At 45.5% G+C, this 14,862-nt stretch overlaps 1 protein-coding gene across 1 annotated transcript in view; it reads right to left on the bottom strand.

Moving 5' to 3' along the window:
* Positions 1-550: 550 nt before the first annotated feature.
* The window catches only part of NIBAN1 (niban apoptosis regulator 1), a 144,678-nt gene continuing 130,366 nt past the window's right edge, over positions 551-14,862 (bottom strand). Inside the window, exons 9-14 of the mRNA XM_039256616.1 lie at positions 13,835-14,022; positions 11,084-11,245; positions 9,451-9,561; positions 7,599-7,706; positions 3,325-3,436; positions 551-1,741 (exon numbers count right to left, since the gene is read on the bottom strand). Of these exons, the coding sequence (XP_039112547.1) occupies positions 657-1,741; positions 3,325-3,436; positions 7,599-7,706; positions 9,451-9,561; positions 11,084-11,245; positions 13,835-14,022 (1,766 nt within the window). The 3' untranslated portion in view covers positions 551-656. The remainder of the gene's footprint in view (positions 1,742-3,324; positions 3,437-7,598; positions 7,707-9,450; positions 9,562-11,083; positions 11,246-13,834; positions 14,023-14,862) is intronic.

Genomic DNA, 14,862 nt, shown 5'->3' with positions numbered 1-14,862 from the left:
ATTAATTACCAAGAAATTGATAGCAGAATTAGTAACAGGCTCAGACAGTCCCCCAGACCACAACGTTCCTCTGTTTCTGCTCAGCTTCCCCTGGGCTCTCTCGGTCATGATGTCACAGGCGCTGCCGGGCTGCCCACGGCAGGGTGACCAGTGTTCACCACCTACCCTTTCCCGTGGTCAGACTGTGGATGAATGCTGAGTCCTTCAGGGACGGTGAGGTGGGTAGAGTAGATGGTGAAGCTGGATTCACAATATACATTTGCGTTCTTACCGAAAATTAAAAAGCCTTAAAGTGCATTAGAGGAAAATGTGCAGTGTGTTGGCAATGTGCTCCCTCTGTTTTCTTCATCTTTGCTGGGACACCACCGCCTCCCTTAGCCACCCTCAGCTGCCTTTCACCCCAAACTCTCTTGTTACTTTGTAATCCCTATTAAAATGCTAAAGCAGTAATTCATGGTAGAACAGCTGAATTGCACAAAGGTCTGCCTCCGTGGGCATGCCCAGTGTGCATTTCCTCTGGTTTCATTACACACATTAAGGAAGCACTTAATTTTTTTTTTTTTTTGTAACAACTTGCGTGTAACCCCTAAGTATACCCATAACCATTAACCTTTGGCTGAGTTTGTGCAAAGGAATACTATGCCAAATTGTTCCTTTCACTCTTCTGAGGGTGGCTCTGGGCTACTCTCCCCCACATCTTGTGAATCGGGCAGATCGATGTTGGGAGCACTCCCTACCACCCACTGACACCCATGATCACCACCAGGCTTCATCTGCTCTGCATCCACACTGGCAGTAGCCTGGGCCATGGTGCTATCCCCTCCCCCTGCTTCTTCCACAGAAACCTGGCTCTCACTGGGGCACGTGTGGTCAGCCCTGGCCTCCCCCTCCACAGTGGCTGCAGCCTGGCCGTCCAGTCTGGAAGCCCTCTCTGTGAGCTCGCTCTCGGCTTGCTGCTCTGTGGGGACTGGGCTGCTGGCACTCTGGGCGAGCCCTTCACGGGTCAGCTGAGCCTCCAGACATCCCCCCAACTCCAGCCCGCCGGCCTCGGCCTCCGGAGGGGGAGAATGGGCCTCCCCCTCACTGACTTCATTCTCTTCACAGCTGTGCTGGCCCGAGGCAGCTGGTGCACTGGCCTCTGTGCACATCTGGGTTGTCTCCTCTAATTTTCCAATTTCTTGGGGAGCCCGGATCTCCTCGTGTGTATCTTTTTCAATCTCAAGGGTGGCAGATTCCACTGGCACTTCAATGGTCACTGTCAACAAATTTCTGAGCTCCTTTAAGGAGCCTGAGGCTGAGTTGGATTCTGGTTTTTTGTGGGTGGGTTCTCCGTTCTCAGGAGCCCCTCCAAACTCCAGCTCTGGTGAGCCTGTGCCCAGGGCTCCTGCCGTGTCCTCTGCAGCCACGAGATCTACGACAGGGCCATCGGTGCCTGAAATAACCACCTGTCCGTCCTCACCCGGGGGAGGGGCGGGTACAGGAAGGGAAAGGCTTTCTTCTTTGGCCAATGGACTAGGGACCCCAGGCTGGTTCTTTTCCCCTGACTCCTGGAATACTTCATTACTCAGGGTCTCACTCTCTGAAACCCCTGGCAGAATGGTGGAGGCTCTCCTGGAAGGACTGGCCTGGCTTGACCCCACAGAGGGTTTTAGATCAGTTAAGCTGGACACGCTTTCACTGGGCAAGGCCATGTTGTCTTCAAACAAGTTGTGTTTCTTCAGGATAGCAGCTTCCTTTATGACTGAGAGAGACCAGAACACAAAACAGGACATTAACACTCTCCCCTGACCACCCTGGAGTTTCTGATTTTATCCAGAAGCCAAACTTCCTTCCCAGCTTTTCTGGCTTATCCACAGTTTCTCAACTTCAAATTCCAGCTTTTAGTCACCCTCTTCCAGCTGTCTTTCCCTGACGACCTAAAGCCCACACACCCATTCCAAACTCTGGGCCTCTGCAGCATTCATTCTTTCATTCCTTCGCTCATTCATTTTATGAATGGGACGGACTTTGAGAATCCAAAGATGAATAAAATACGGCTTTGGCTTTCAAGGAGCTCGCAGTCTAGAACAGCATCACCTGTATCACTATGGAGGCCCCGTTGCAGGTCAGGCCTGACATTTCTCTGCTTCACCTCCCAGTCCAGTCCTGAACGCATAATGGGTGCTCAGTACTGAGCAGGCAGAGAGAGCCCTGTTGACCTGTAGTGTCTAGAATGGAGACCTGTGTGCATCCAGCTCGGTCTTAGAGGCCTTGAGGGAACTAAAAGCGTTAACAATAATGATAGCAGCTGACAGTTTTGACCTTCCAGAGCTGCGCACATTGTACAGTGCCCAACAGTATCACATTCAAGGGGGTACCATTCGCATCAGGATCAGCACAGATTTGTGTGGTCGGCAAGATTCCCCAGCCCCTAGCAGGAGAGCATCCTACTCTGATAAGATCACTGTATCATGGCAATTTTTTGACAGAGAGCAGACAAGTGTCCAGAGAGTGGGAGCCATTTCCTAATTGGCTCGAAGGTACCCCAGTGGACTGGCCTTGAGCGGGCCCCTCCGGTCACACACAGTGCTGACATCTTTCTATTTCTTACCTCGCTGGGTTGGCTACTGTGACCCGGGGCTTGTGCTGGGCCAGCTTTCTTTGTGGAGGGTTTTTTTGTGATACTAACACCTTCTCCAAGGAAGGTGTCAGGTCTGTGGTTTCAGAGAATGGCCCTGTAGGGTGGGTTTCTATCTAAGTTTTCCTGTCCACAGGCCCATCACAAGCGAGGCCTAATTCCACGGACGGGGGACACGGAGTACTGTGTCAGCACCTTGTGTCTGCTTCTGTCCAGCTGACAGGAGGTGAGGAATGTGCTGAGGGAGCAGCTGGCAGCCCCTGCTCCAGGATTCACCTCCTCCTGGCTCTGGGAGGGGCTGTGAGTCTGTGGCTAAAAGCACCTGTTTGCCTTTGTTTCTGTCTGGAGCAGCTGGGGGAAGACAGCTGTTGCTGAGACAGTCCAGCTTTAATCTCCCCAAACCTCGGTTTTCTCTGAAAAAATGAAGCTTGAAATTCCTGTCTCACAGAGTTCTTATTTATATTCAAAGAAATAATATCTAACGGGCCAGCACGGTGTGTGCCAAACCATGGACCACAGTCACGGTCAGTAAGTATCCTTCTCTCTTTCCTCTCCGTTCTTCTCTGTCTCCCCAACACACCAGTATTGATTTCCTCTTCCCCTTCCGTACCTGTTGAGAAACTTCGCTGGCCTCCCTGGGTCCCCCTTGAGGGGTGCTCCCGTCCATCTGGTGTCCCCACCTTCAGCACCAAGAAATTCTCCCTTACCTTTCAGAGTTTCATCAAGGAGGCTCTGATGTAAAATCTCCTCATAGACATTTTCAACATGAATCATGTTGGTGTGATCTGCAAAAATGAACTGCTCATATTTCTGAAGCTCCTAGAGGGTGAGAGATAGGAAGACAAAGGACAAGGCATGAGAGGCCAGTTTGTAGAGGAGGTGCAGACAGCATGGCTCCCATACGTGACCCCTTCTTCAGAGAGTGGCACCCTCAGCACTGGTCATTCCCTTCCTTTTCCCCAGGCACCGAGGCACCATTTCCTGTACTGCACACACAGATTTTGATCATCTCAAAGCCCTATCGGTGGGTCAGTGGGTCTCAAGGCCCTCCTTTTTTTCCATTATAGCAAAAATGCTTCTTTCTTGTGAAAACATATGGTATCTGTCTTTCTCTGACTGACTTATTTAGCTCAGCATAATACCCTCGAGTTCCAACCACATTGCTACAAGTGGCCAGATTTCATTCTTTCTCATTGCCATGTAGTATTCCATTGTATTGATAAACCACATCTTCTTGATCCATTGGTCAGTTGATGGACATTTACGCTCTTTCCATATTTTGGCTATTGTTGAGAGCGCTGCTATGAACACTGGGGTGCATGTGCCCCTATGCATCAGCACTCCTGTATCCCTTGGGTAAATTCCTAGCAGTGTTATTGCTGGGTCATAGGGGAGTTCTATTTGTAATTTAAAAAAAATTTTTTTAATGTTTTATTTATTTTTAGGAGAGATAGAGAGAGACAGCGTGAACAGGGGAGGGTCAGAGAGAGAGGGAGTCACAGACTGAAACAGGCTCCAGGCTCTGAGCTGGCAGTCAGCACAGAGCCCGACGCGGGGCTCGAACCACGAACCGCGAGAGCGAGATCATGACCTAAGCGAAAGTCGGACGCTTAACCGACTAAGCCACCCAGGCGCCCCCTATTTGTAATTTTTTAAGGAACCTCCACACGGTTTTCCAGAGTGGCTGCACGAGTTTGTATTCCCAACAGGGAATTATTTATCTTAAGTTTATACCTAGAAGTGAAATTGCTGGGTCCTGGAATAGATGTTTAACTTTATTAGGATGAGGTCTTTTTCAGGTGTGGAGAATCTCTAGCCAAGGGCTCTTCAGGAACATTCTCCTCCTTCCCTCCAACTGGCCCTGACACTCATTGACAACCAGGCAGGATGCAGAAGCCCTGAAAGCCCTGAACTCTTTTTGCTCCCAGAGAGTTTCCAGATGGCTCGAGGACAGGGAAGGGGTCAAAATGTACAAAAACCACATGCCAGGGATTAAATCGGTTATCCTTACAGCTGATGTTGCTGGAAGGGCCCCAAGGGCCAGGGCTTTAGCAGCAGGATTTGATACCTTTTGCCTGAAGGGACAGGGTTTACGGCAGGTGATCAGAAGCCAACACATGCAGACGACCCTCAGTGCTACAGGACTTGGGGGCCTGCCGTCCAGGACCAGGTGATAATGGGGTCCCTTTAAATCCACCCTAGAGCAAAGCCAAAGGATTGAAATGACATGAGCTCCCATGACCCAGAGAAGGTCTGTGAGGCAGGACTGACACACAGACAAGAACTGTGTGAAAAGAGCACCTGCCAGGAGACTGGACACTGCCCTGGATTGGCTGTGGGCCTGAGCAAGTCATGTCACTGCTCTGTGCCTCTCCCTTCCTCTGCAAAGTAAGGGGCACGGGCTCAAGTCTGCAACACCCTTTCATCTCCCCAGGTGGTCTCCCATTCTGATTCTTGCCTCAAGACTAGGTGAAAACATGACTCTGGGACATCCTCTCTGACCCCATAAGCAGAGCGGGACACCAGCTCAGAACCCTGGCCACCACTCTTCGCCATAAGGCCACTGCTGGGCTCATCACACAGCATTCCATATGCCCGTCTGTGCCTGCCTGCTGCCTCCAGGCTATGAACTCCAGGACAGCAGGGACGTTGGCCTAGCACAGTGCCTGGATCACATTTGACACATATTCAATAAATGTTTTTGGAATAAACAGCAGGCCTTTAAAATTTTGAACAGCTAAGTAAGTGTGTGGAAAGGAACAATTTCTAGGGATGTTTATACTGTTGTGACATGTCTGGCTTTATAAAATAGGTCTTCTATATTGAACTGATTAAACGCTAACATATGTTTAATTCCTTGGAGCAATCTAACTGGTAGCCCTGAGGGTGGATCTTGGGGAATCAGAATTTTTTTTACAGCTTCCCAGGCAATTTTAATGTGCAGCTGGGATTGAGTACCACAGACCTAGGAAGCTGTGATATAAAGAACCATGGGGACCTTGCTTTAGTAAAATAAAGAATCCTCCGGGGCGCCTGGGTGATGCAATTGGTTAGGCGTCCAACTGCGGCTCAGGTCATGATCTCACGGTTCGTGGTTCGAGCCTCATGTCAGGCTCTGTGCTGACAGCCAGCTCAGAGCCTGGAGCCTGCTTCAGATTCTGTATCTCCCTGTCTCTCTGACCCTCCCCTGCTCATGCTGTGTCTCTCTCTCTCTCTCTTAGAAATAAATAAAACATTTAAAAAATTAATAATAAAAAAAAGAATCCTTCAATGAAGCAGGTAATCCCCCAATCTGCCCATTCTGAAAATCCAGCTTTTAGGAAATTTCTTGGCAATGGAATAATATCCTTCTTTCTGAAAAGCTAGGGTCTCAGCTTCTTTTGAAACCAATCTCTCTTGATTAAAAATCACAAGAGCATTTTATAGATTGGGTACAATTCCGCTGATGCTTGGAAAATGGGAACTCATGAGAAAGGGGACTTCTTTACCCTTCTCCTCTTCTGGGAGAAGGAGGCCTTGCAGCGCCCAGATTGCTTTGGGATAGAAGAAGAAAAACACCCTCAGCAGAATGTCTGGGTACAGACACAATTAGAGCTGGGCTAAGTCCTCCTCTGGGCGGCTACATCTTCCCATCCACAAATGGCCAAAGGCCAAACATACAGACAGGTGCTTCACTCCTTTGGCTTTATCAAACTCCTAGAAATAAATGCTAGGTACTAGATATGCCAAGACTTTGAAGAAAAAAAAAGTATAGAATATACAAATAACCAAAGAAATTAATGTAGTAAAATAACTTACGCAAAGGGTTTTAATGTTCCAATTCTTGGAGACCCTCTAAGCTACCCCAAAAGCCCTTTTTGAATTCTAAAAAGCTCTTTGTGATTTTCTCCAAGAGGGAGAAAGCACTGAAAATGTCCAGGCTCATAGATCATTTCTGAAATACAGAAACAGCAATAGTAGTAGTAGGTACCATTTACTGAGTGCATGCCACGTTAGCAGCAGGTGTGAGCTGAGGTCAGTCTCTGGTGGTTACCAGCTACGACTTTGGGCCTGTGACTTAATCCCTCAGATTTCCTCATTTGTATAATGAAGATATAAATAGCACCTCCTCCTAGCATTGTCGTGAAAATTATTGAGATAATCCATACAAAGCATTTTATATAGTGCCCAACACAGGGTAAGCACACATCAAATATCAATTAAATCATTCTAGTCTCTGCAATCTTAAAAAACATACTGCAAAATATGTCATCTCCATTTCCTAGAAGATGGAACCTAGGCCAAGAAAGAGGAAAAGTGACTTGCTCAAGGCCCCAGAGCCAATACACAGAGGTGCCAGGACTTGAACCTAGATCTTGAACAAGCCTCCACAGGCAGCTTGCCCATTGCTCTGCTCTGCAGACTAAGTCACACCTTCATAATCATGGCTGTCACTGGTAGCAGGTTTAGGTGGTTTCAGTTTCATTGATTTCACCAAACAAATTTTACTGGATTTAAAAGAAAAAATACCCTTCTGTAATCATGTTTCTTAGGTCTATTCCTAGATTTAGCAGTTGAGTTTCAGAGGACATGTGGTTCCCATGAGTCATACTATGATGAAGAGCACGTGGTGTCCTCAGATGGTCTATGGAAACCCTTAATTTGGCTCAAAGTCAGATCATTGCCTTTGAGAGTTTGTCCAGGCCAGGGGTCAGCAAATCTGGCAGCTGCTTGTTCTTTCAAATAAAGTTTTATTGGAACACAGAAGGACCCATTGTTAATATATTGCCTACGTCTGTTTTTGCACTTAGCAGAGCTGAGTAGCTGCAACAAAACAGTGTGACCCATGAAACCTAAAAGATTTACTAGCTGATCACTGATAGAAAAATTTGCTGACCCCTCCCTGGTGTAGTCTACTGTTTGGAAGCACATCATAGCAAAAGAACTTGCTTGAACTTCATAGCAATAAAAGGAGGCTCTCTGGAGTAACTCATCCCCTTACTGGTTTGCACGTGGATGCCAGTGCCTTCTGCACAGTGGGAAGTGTGATTTGAACCAGTGCCTCTTGAAATATCCTCTTCCGGATGGTGCTGCTGTCATAATCATATTGCTGTCAATACAGAGATAGAAACATATGCTAAATAGCAACATTGCAATCTGTTAACTTTTGCTTAAACAAAAACTCAGTCACTCACTTGTCTCCATTTCCTCCTAATTTCTGAGAACCTTGTGGTGTTTCTAAGGTCTCAGAGATCTTATCATGCAATCCTCTCAACTCAGGGTGGAGGATACAACTATTAGCGATCCATCTTATCTTCCCCTCTTACAGATAGGGAAAGATCTGTAGGCAAGATCAAAACAGTGACTTCTACATTCCAAAGAAGATGGGGACAGAACTGGGGAGTGAGTTTGTATGTTATCACCCCTGTCCTGGGTTGCTCCATGGGAGCCACAATCATCTACTTCTTTCACTTCACATCCTAAAAGCAGGATTAGTGGGTTGTAATGATTTTCACAAGGGAAGAGAGTCTGGCTTATAGCAACCTTAACACTGTGGCATGTTAACCAAAGAAGTTTAGTATCTAGACCAAGAACAATGACGATTCACTGCTCTGCATGGAATATTCAAGCCTAGGGACCACAGTTTGGTTTTAGATGATACTTTAAGGGGATCACAGACAAACTGGAACATAGTCACAGGCATGTGAGCAGAATGGTTAAAGACAAGGAGGCATTCATACTGGAAATAACAACTTATGGTGAACTCTTAGCTCTATTCAAACAACCAAAGGCTACTATATTGAGGGACATGAACAGAGAGGACAGAACCAGAATCACCAATGGTGAGAACTTTGGCTTCACATTAGAAGTATGTTCTTTCAGTTAAAGGTGTCCGGAGAAGAAATGGACTGTCCTGAGAGGTATAAAGTGTCCCAACACTGGAGGTGATATTGACATTGATACTATCTTTTCTTTCCAATTGGAAGTTCATTATTATTTGTGTTACCATAATAAAAATTGCATTTAATCTCAGTGATTTGGTTGCCAGAGTTCCCTACTTCCTGTGTGGTACTTTGATCTTCTGCTTCAAGGCACTGCGTAGGGGAATAGGTAGTAAGAAATTAGTGGACTAAGAATAGTTTGAGCTCTAGGCTCACCATTGACTAGCCTGATGAGCTTAAGTAAGACACACTAGCTCTTCGTGAGTCAGCTTCCTCATCTCTATAATGGAGACATATTCTAATTATATCACAAGTCCTTGTGAAAACCAAACAAAGCAGGATAGGTTAAAAACAAAAAAGCTTTAAAAATATACCATAGATGTGTAAGCTGTTATTATTAAAAACCATTTGGTTATATACTTAAGCAGTAAGTACATTAAAAGTACATTAAAAACAATTTCACATGGTGGGCAGCCTTTTTTTTTTTTTTTTGAGTATTTCCTTTGCCAGGAGATTTTGATTTTTCTAAAAAATGTTGGCCAATTTAAATGGATTTTACTATGTAAACTCTTTGAAGGAGGCTGTGTCTTGCCTATCACAGGTAATACCTATCACAATGTTTTACTTATAGTGGACAGGCAATAAATATCAAGTCCAATTGCTATGAAAGTAAGCAGGGAACAGGTCACTTCTAGCTGATAGGCAATGATGCCGAGGGCCTGCGGTCCCTAAATCTGCCACTAGATGGCAGAACAGGCAAGAAAGTCATGCTGGGGGACCAGTTGTGTGGTAGCCATTGCTACCTCAAGGGAGCCGGGGGCTGTGAAAGAGAACTTAGTATTTTCCACTTAACAAAAGAAGCAGGGGTCACGCTCTTGTTTTATGCTTTCCACAAATGAGAGAATGGTTTACCTTTAAGACTCGGAGCTTCACCTTCTCAATGGTGACCACAATTTTGGAGGCCTCTCCTTGGAGGTGTGGGGAAAGCAATTGCTTGAAAGTGAATACTGCATTCTCCATTAGCTAGAAACCAAAAGCGACACAGAACGGTGCCTGGTCAGAGGCCAGCGTCTCTACCCCGGAGCAGGGAGGGGATGACCATCACAGTCCCCTCAGGCACTACTCTGGGACCACCCAGGACAACAGAGCCTCATGCCCTCTACATGGGTTGTGAAATAAATAGGCACCTGGCCACAGGGGAATCGATAAGAGTCTGAGAAGTAAGCACACACTCACACTTGTGTGTTGGTATGTATTTTCTCCCCTTCTCTCTTCTTATTCTCTGAGCTGGAAAACCCATGGAGGCCATGGGGTTGAGAACACCATCCTCCCTGTGGGAGTCTCCCCCAGTCTCTATGCCTGCAGCCAGGACTTGACAAAGTGAGGTTGGGCGGCTTCTCCAGTGAGTTTTTGGCTGCTTCTTAAATCCTGCACTTCCATTCTTGGGTGGATGTGAACCACTCTGGCACACCTCTCTCCACTCCCAGCCCACCACCCCACCTCTCTGTCTTTCTCTGCCGGACTGGAAGGGAGGCAGGGTCAAGGCTTGGTGGGGAGAGTGGCTGATGTGCACAAGAGTCAGGAAACGGAAGGAATTTAGATTTCTTATTCTCTGCACGTGTGCCTGTATCAGCTTCACCAGGGTTCAGTATTACCAAAGGGGCTTCTGTTAAACTGTTGCCCAATTTTGTTCCTGGTTCATTTTTAATCCTTCACTCAGAGGCTAGATAATACGGTATATCACTTAATCTGTCCTGTAACTTTTAAGGACAAAAATGGTTCTTTCTTCCCCAAGCCTGTGATCCCAACACGTGAACATATACCTTTGTTATAGCACTCTCAAACACTGTTAGTGACCTTATCTAAGCATCTGCCTCTGAAGTGGGGTCCGGCACAATGTCCAGGCTCCTAGGGAGCTCCCCCAGAACACCTCTGAAATAGAATTGGCCTCTTATGGCTTCAGTGATCACATCTTTCTTCATTTAGAAAGCATTAGGGTGTGGAATGGATTTGTAGTTGTTCCTGGAGAAAATGTTCCTTGTGGGGGAAAAAAGGTAGATCTACCAAGTAGATGCAAGAAATCCAGATAGGAAGCCATGATTGATTGATTGATTGATTTACTCTTAACCAGGTTAGGGAATTAATTTAATCCAGTAGTTCTCCATTGTGGCTGCATATTAGAAGCAGTGGGCATGGGAGTGGGGGAAATCACCGGGAGTGGGGTCTAGACATCAGGATTTCTCAAAAGCTCCCCAGACGATTTGAATGTGCAGCCAAGGTTAAAAGCACTGGTTTGACAAAGCAGGTAATTGCCAGTTAATGCTGCCTTATTTCCCTGAAATGGTTTTTTTTTCCTTCCTGATGCTCGTTCACATGGAAGAAAGATGAAGCCAGCGGGGAGGACAGGTACGTCCTCACTCCACACGATGATGACACAAATGGGCCTCACTGCCCAGAGCCACGCTAGCACACCAATCTCACTGGCCAGCCCCAGGTTCTCTGCTATCTCCATCCTCACCCCCAGGGGGTCCCCTGGGGCTCCCACCTCCTGCATGTAGTTCTGGGTCCTCTGGACCACCAGATCGACGTGGGGGAATCTGAAGCGGCTCTTGAGATCCTGCAAGCGCTCCTGGAGCAGGTTGACTTTAGTATAACAAGGTTCCATCTTCACAGAATCCAGTGGAAGATTCATAAGCCGGTCTAGATGCTGCGTTTTGGTGAAGGGAAAAGTTACATATCTTCAGACTCAGGAGCAAATTGGCATGCATATTACATATTACATAAAGTCTAAACTACGTCAGTGACATTTCAATTGTGCTGACTCCCTCCTTCGGGGGTCCCTGGGGCAGCTCTATTGCCAGGGCAGGGACTGGGGGAGGACCCGGCTGGAGGATGGAAGGACCCAGGGAAGCCTCTAGGGGGCTCCAATCTTGGCTCTTGATGGACTCTGGGCTCCCACCTCCAGAGCTGAGGCTCTCTGGCACCTGGAATTGCTGCTGGGTCCACAAGCCTCCCAAGCCTTTCGTAATGAGGGCCAAGCACTTACAAAACCTCAGCAAGGTCGGGATGCCCTTGCACCCGGCACTCCGGGAATGAAGCCAGACCCCCCCAGTTCTCTGAGGTTGTCAGTGCCCATGGAATCTCCCTCTGCCATAGGTGCTCTGCGGTGCCAGTGGGTGGGGAGGTGGGTGGTAGGAAGAAGCCTGGCCTAGGAGAGGCATCCAGTTTAGAAGCTGGGGTCCCCCTCTGGCTTGCACAAGTGATGACTTGATCAGTGAGGCCACAGGGCTTCCAGCAACGGACTGCCTCCGCTAAAGATGTCAGGTTTCACCAGCATACTCTTACACCGCGAGTATTGTTGCTGAGAGAAGGCATTCTATTTTCCAAGCTTACTTTAATTTAAAAAATTTTTTTAATTTTAATTTTTAAAATTGAATACTAGATATCTAGAACAAACAGGATGGCGGGTGGAGAAAGAGAAGATAGAAAGGTAATGACCATGTATGTTCAGGGAAAACTGGAGAGTAGCACAGAGTGGAGTAGTATCGATGGGCTGTCCGATTTTCAAGTCACAGAAAACAGACAAATCTAGGCTTCTAGGTTCCTCTAAATAGGAATTGTTCAAGGGACCGTTTTCATTGTGTTTTTAAAGAGAAAATGTTACTCTTGTTGAGAAGTCAGTTGTGGGAGCCACACTAAAGTGGAATGAATGACCACAAGCATGCGATCAAACTTGTCCCTCCTCACACAATATATACTGGATTTATTTTTAAGAAATAACAATTAAGTGGGCAGGAGAGGGAAAATGGGTTACTGCTTTGCTTCTGTCAGACCCACCAAAGTTTAAGCAAGCGGTAATACCTATAATACCTATTGCTGACGGGCAAATGGAAGAAAGTCCTCTGCCATATCCAATTGGTGGAAACATAAAATTTAAATCTTTTTCTTTAAAATGCAAATAGCAAAAAAAATAAAATAAAATAAAATACAAATAGCAACATCTGTTAACAGGAGAAATAAACCTATGTTTCAACCTAGCATGCCTCTCTCTTAAAGGCATGAAAATATCAGAGTATAATATATGTAACAAGGTTATTTATTGCAGCTTCGTCCATGATGCAGGCAACATTTGGAGAGTTGAATAAATCACGGTACATTCATACACGAAATATTATGTAGCCATTACAAAGGATGATTTAGAGCTAGAACAGCTGACCTGGAGACAGCTTCATGAGGTATGTTTTCAATGAGAACACTGATAAACAGAGTAGGATATGTAATATGATCCCATTTTTCTAAGAGCAAACAGTCTGGAAAAGCAGCCTCTAAATGTGTATGTTTTATATGCTATACAAGCAGGGGGAAAATACAGAATGACATATGCTAAAATGCTAACAACAGTGACCCGTAGGGAGGTAGATGATGCCAGGGTAGAATGGGGGGAGTAAAGGCAAGTTTTGAAAAAGACTGCAAAAAGAAACTTCAAAATATTCATAAACTTTATCCTGTTTATGTACAATTACATGTGTATGTATGCATAAAGATATAAGAAAGAAGAAAAAAAAAACAGTAACTGGTTTTATCCACTGACTGGTAGCGATGTCAAGAGTAAATCCGAGTTGCCATATTATAGTTGTCAGTGATTCTCGAACTTTAGGGTGCATCACATCCTTAGGGGGCCCTTGTAAACCAGACTGCTGGGCCCTACTGCCCTGAGTTTCTGATTCAGTACAGAGCTGGTGGGGGCCTTAGAATCTGTGTTTTTAACAGCCAGGTGATTATGATGCTGCTGGTCCAGGGAACAAACTTTGAGAAACATTGTTTTTATCATTATTGGAAACAAACCAACAAACAAAATTTATGTAAATGAGGATATATGCTTCTCTGTTTGTATGAACAAGAAAAAAACTATGTGAAAACACATTCTAAGCTGTTTATATTAGTTAATTCAGTGAGTCAGGAGTAGAGGTGGCCTAGGTGTTGGGGTGAGTATGGGTAATTAATTTTGCCTGTATATATATTATGCTCATATATCTATGTGAGCATATTGTTTCACTTGTGCAGGCAAATTACTATTCTTGCAACTTGAAAACCACTAATAAAGGAAATCAGGTAAATGGACTGAGGGATGGGGTGGCTGGGTGAATGGAAGAACTAGATGAATGGGTAGAAGGAAAGGAGGGTGAGGAAAAGAAGGAAGAGAGGAAAGGAAAGAATGTATGAATGCAGTTAAGCACCAAGAAAAAGGCAGCCCCAGGCAGACCATTCACACTCAACTCCTTGGGTTCATATCTACCTCCTTTAGCTGAGCGGTGTCTTTGGTCGTCTGAAAGTTCTGGCTAAGTTCATCCACTTCTTTTTCAAAGAGTGAGCGTACTTCACTGAATCCTGAGCTCACCGGCCCCATGAGCTCCTCCAGAATGGACGCTAAGAATGGCTGGACACTCTCCGCGCAGCTTCTCTCTGCTGGCTGGGCCACCATTGCTGAGATAGGAAACAGACAGAAAACCACCACTTGTTATAGGGAAAATTGGGTTCAAAGTCACACGAGCCAGGCCACGGCTGGGCAGTGTCCCACAGAGCCATTCAACAGCCAAGGCAAGCTCAAATGGGCAAGACAGACCAGCACAGAGTCCTGCGCCAGCACTCACCAGAATGGAAAACCATTAAATGCCTTCAGAATCGAGACACACAATCCCTCCCCTCCCCAAGCTTTCCTCTGCCCTGGGATGAAACGTATTTTTCTGCACGGTGCCTATAAACATTCAGTGCTTAATACAAAAAAGAAAATGCTGGTGACTCACCTATTTACTATCAATCATCATTATATGTGCATAGTTTGTCTTCTAAAAAACACGATTTAGTAAGTTTTTTTAATTGGGGTCTAACTGACATCTGACATTATATTAGTTTCAGTTATACAACATAATGACTCAATATTTGTATATAACAATTTATTGTTATTAATTAATTTTTAATTAATTTCTCTAAGAGTTCATCAGCTCATATAATTCAATTCCCCTCTCCCTCCTCAAGAGGCTTTTTAAAAACTCAAGTGCTGTCTTTTCTTGGGCAAACAGAAACAAATTGCATTCAGAAAAAATACCACCCACCTCCCATCTCCCAACTTTTGTTAAAAAGCTATTTTTTAGCAAGGGAATTGAGAGCAAAAATAAACTGTTGGGACCTCATCAAGATTAAAAGCTTCTGCACAGCAAAGGAAACAACCCAGAAAATTAATAGGCAACCAACGGAATGGGAAAAGATAGTTGCAAATGACATATCAGATAAAGGGTTAATATCCAGAATCTATAAGGAACTCAC

The sequence above is a fragment of the Hyaena hyaena genome, unplaced genomic scaffold (genome assembly GCF_003009895.1).
Source record: "Hyaena hyaena isolate Hyena2069 unplaced genomic scaffold, ASM300989v1 scaffold_580, whole genome shotgun sequence".
Classification (NCBI taxonomy): Eukaryota; Metazoa; Chordata; class Mammalia; order Carnivora; family Hyaenidae; genus Hyaena; species Hyaena hyaena.
Note: the sequence above shows the minus strand (reverse complement) of the source record. Positions and strands in the feature narration are given on the sequence as shown.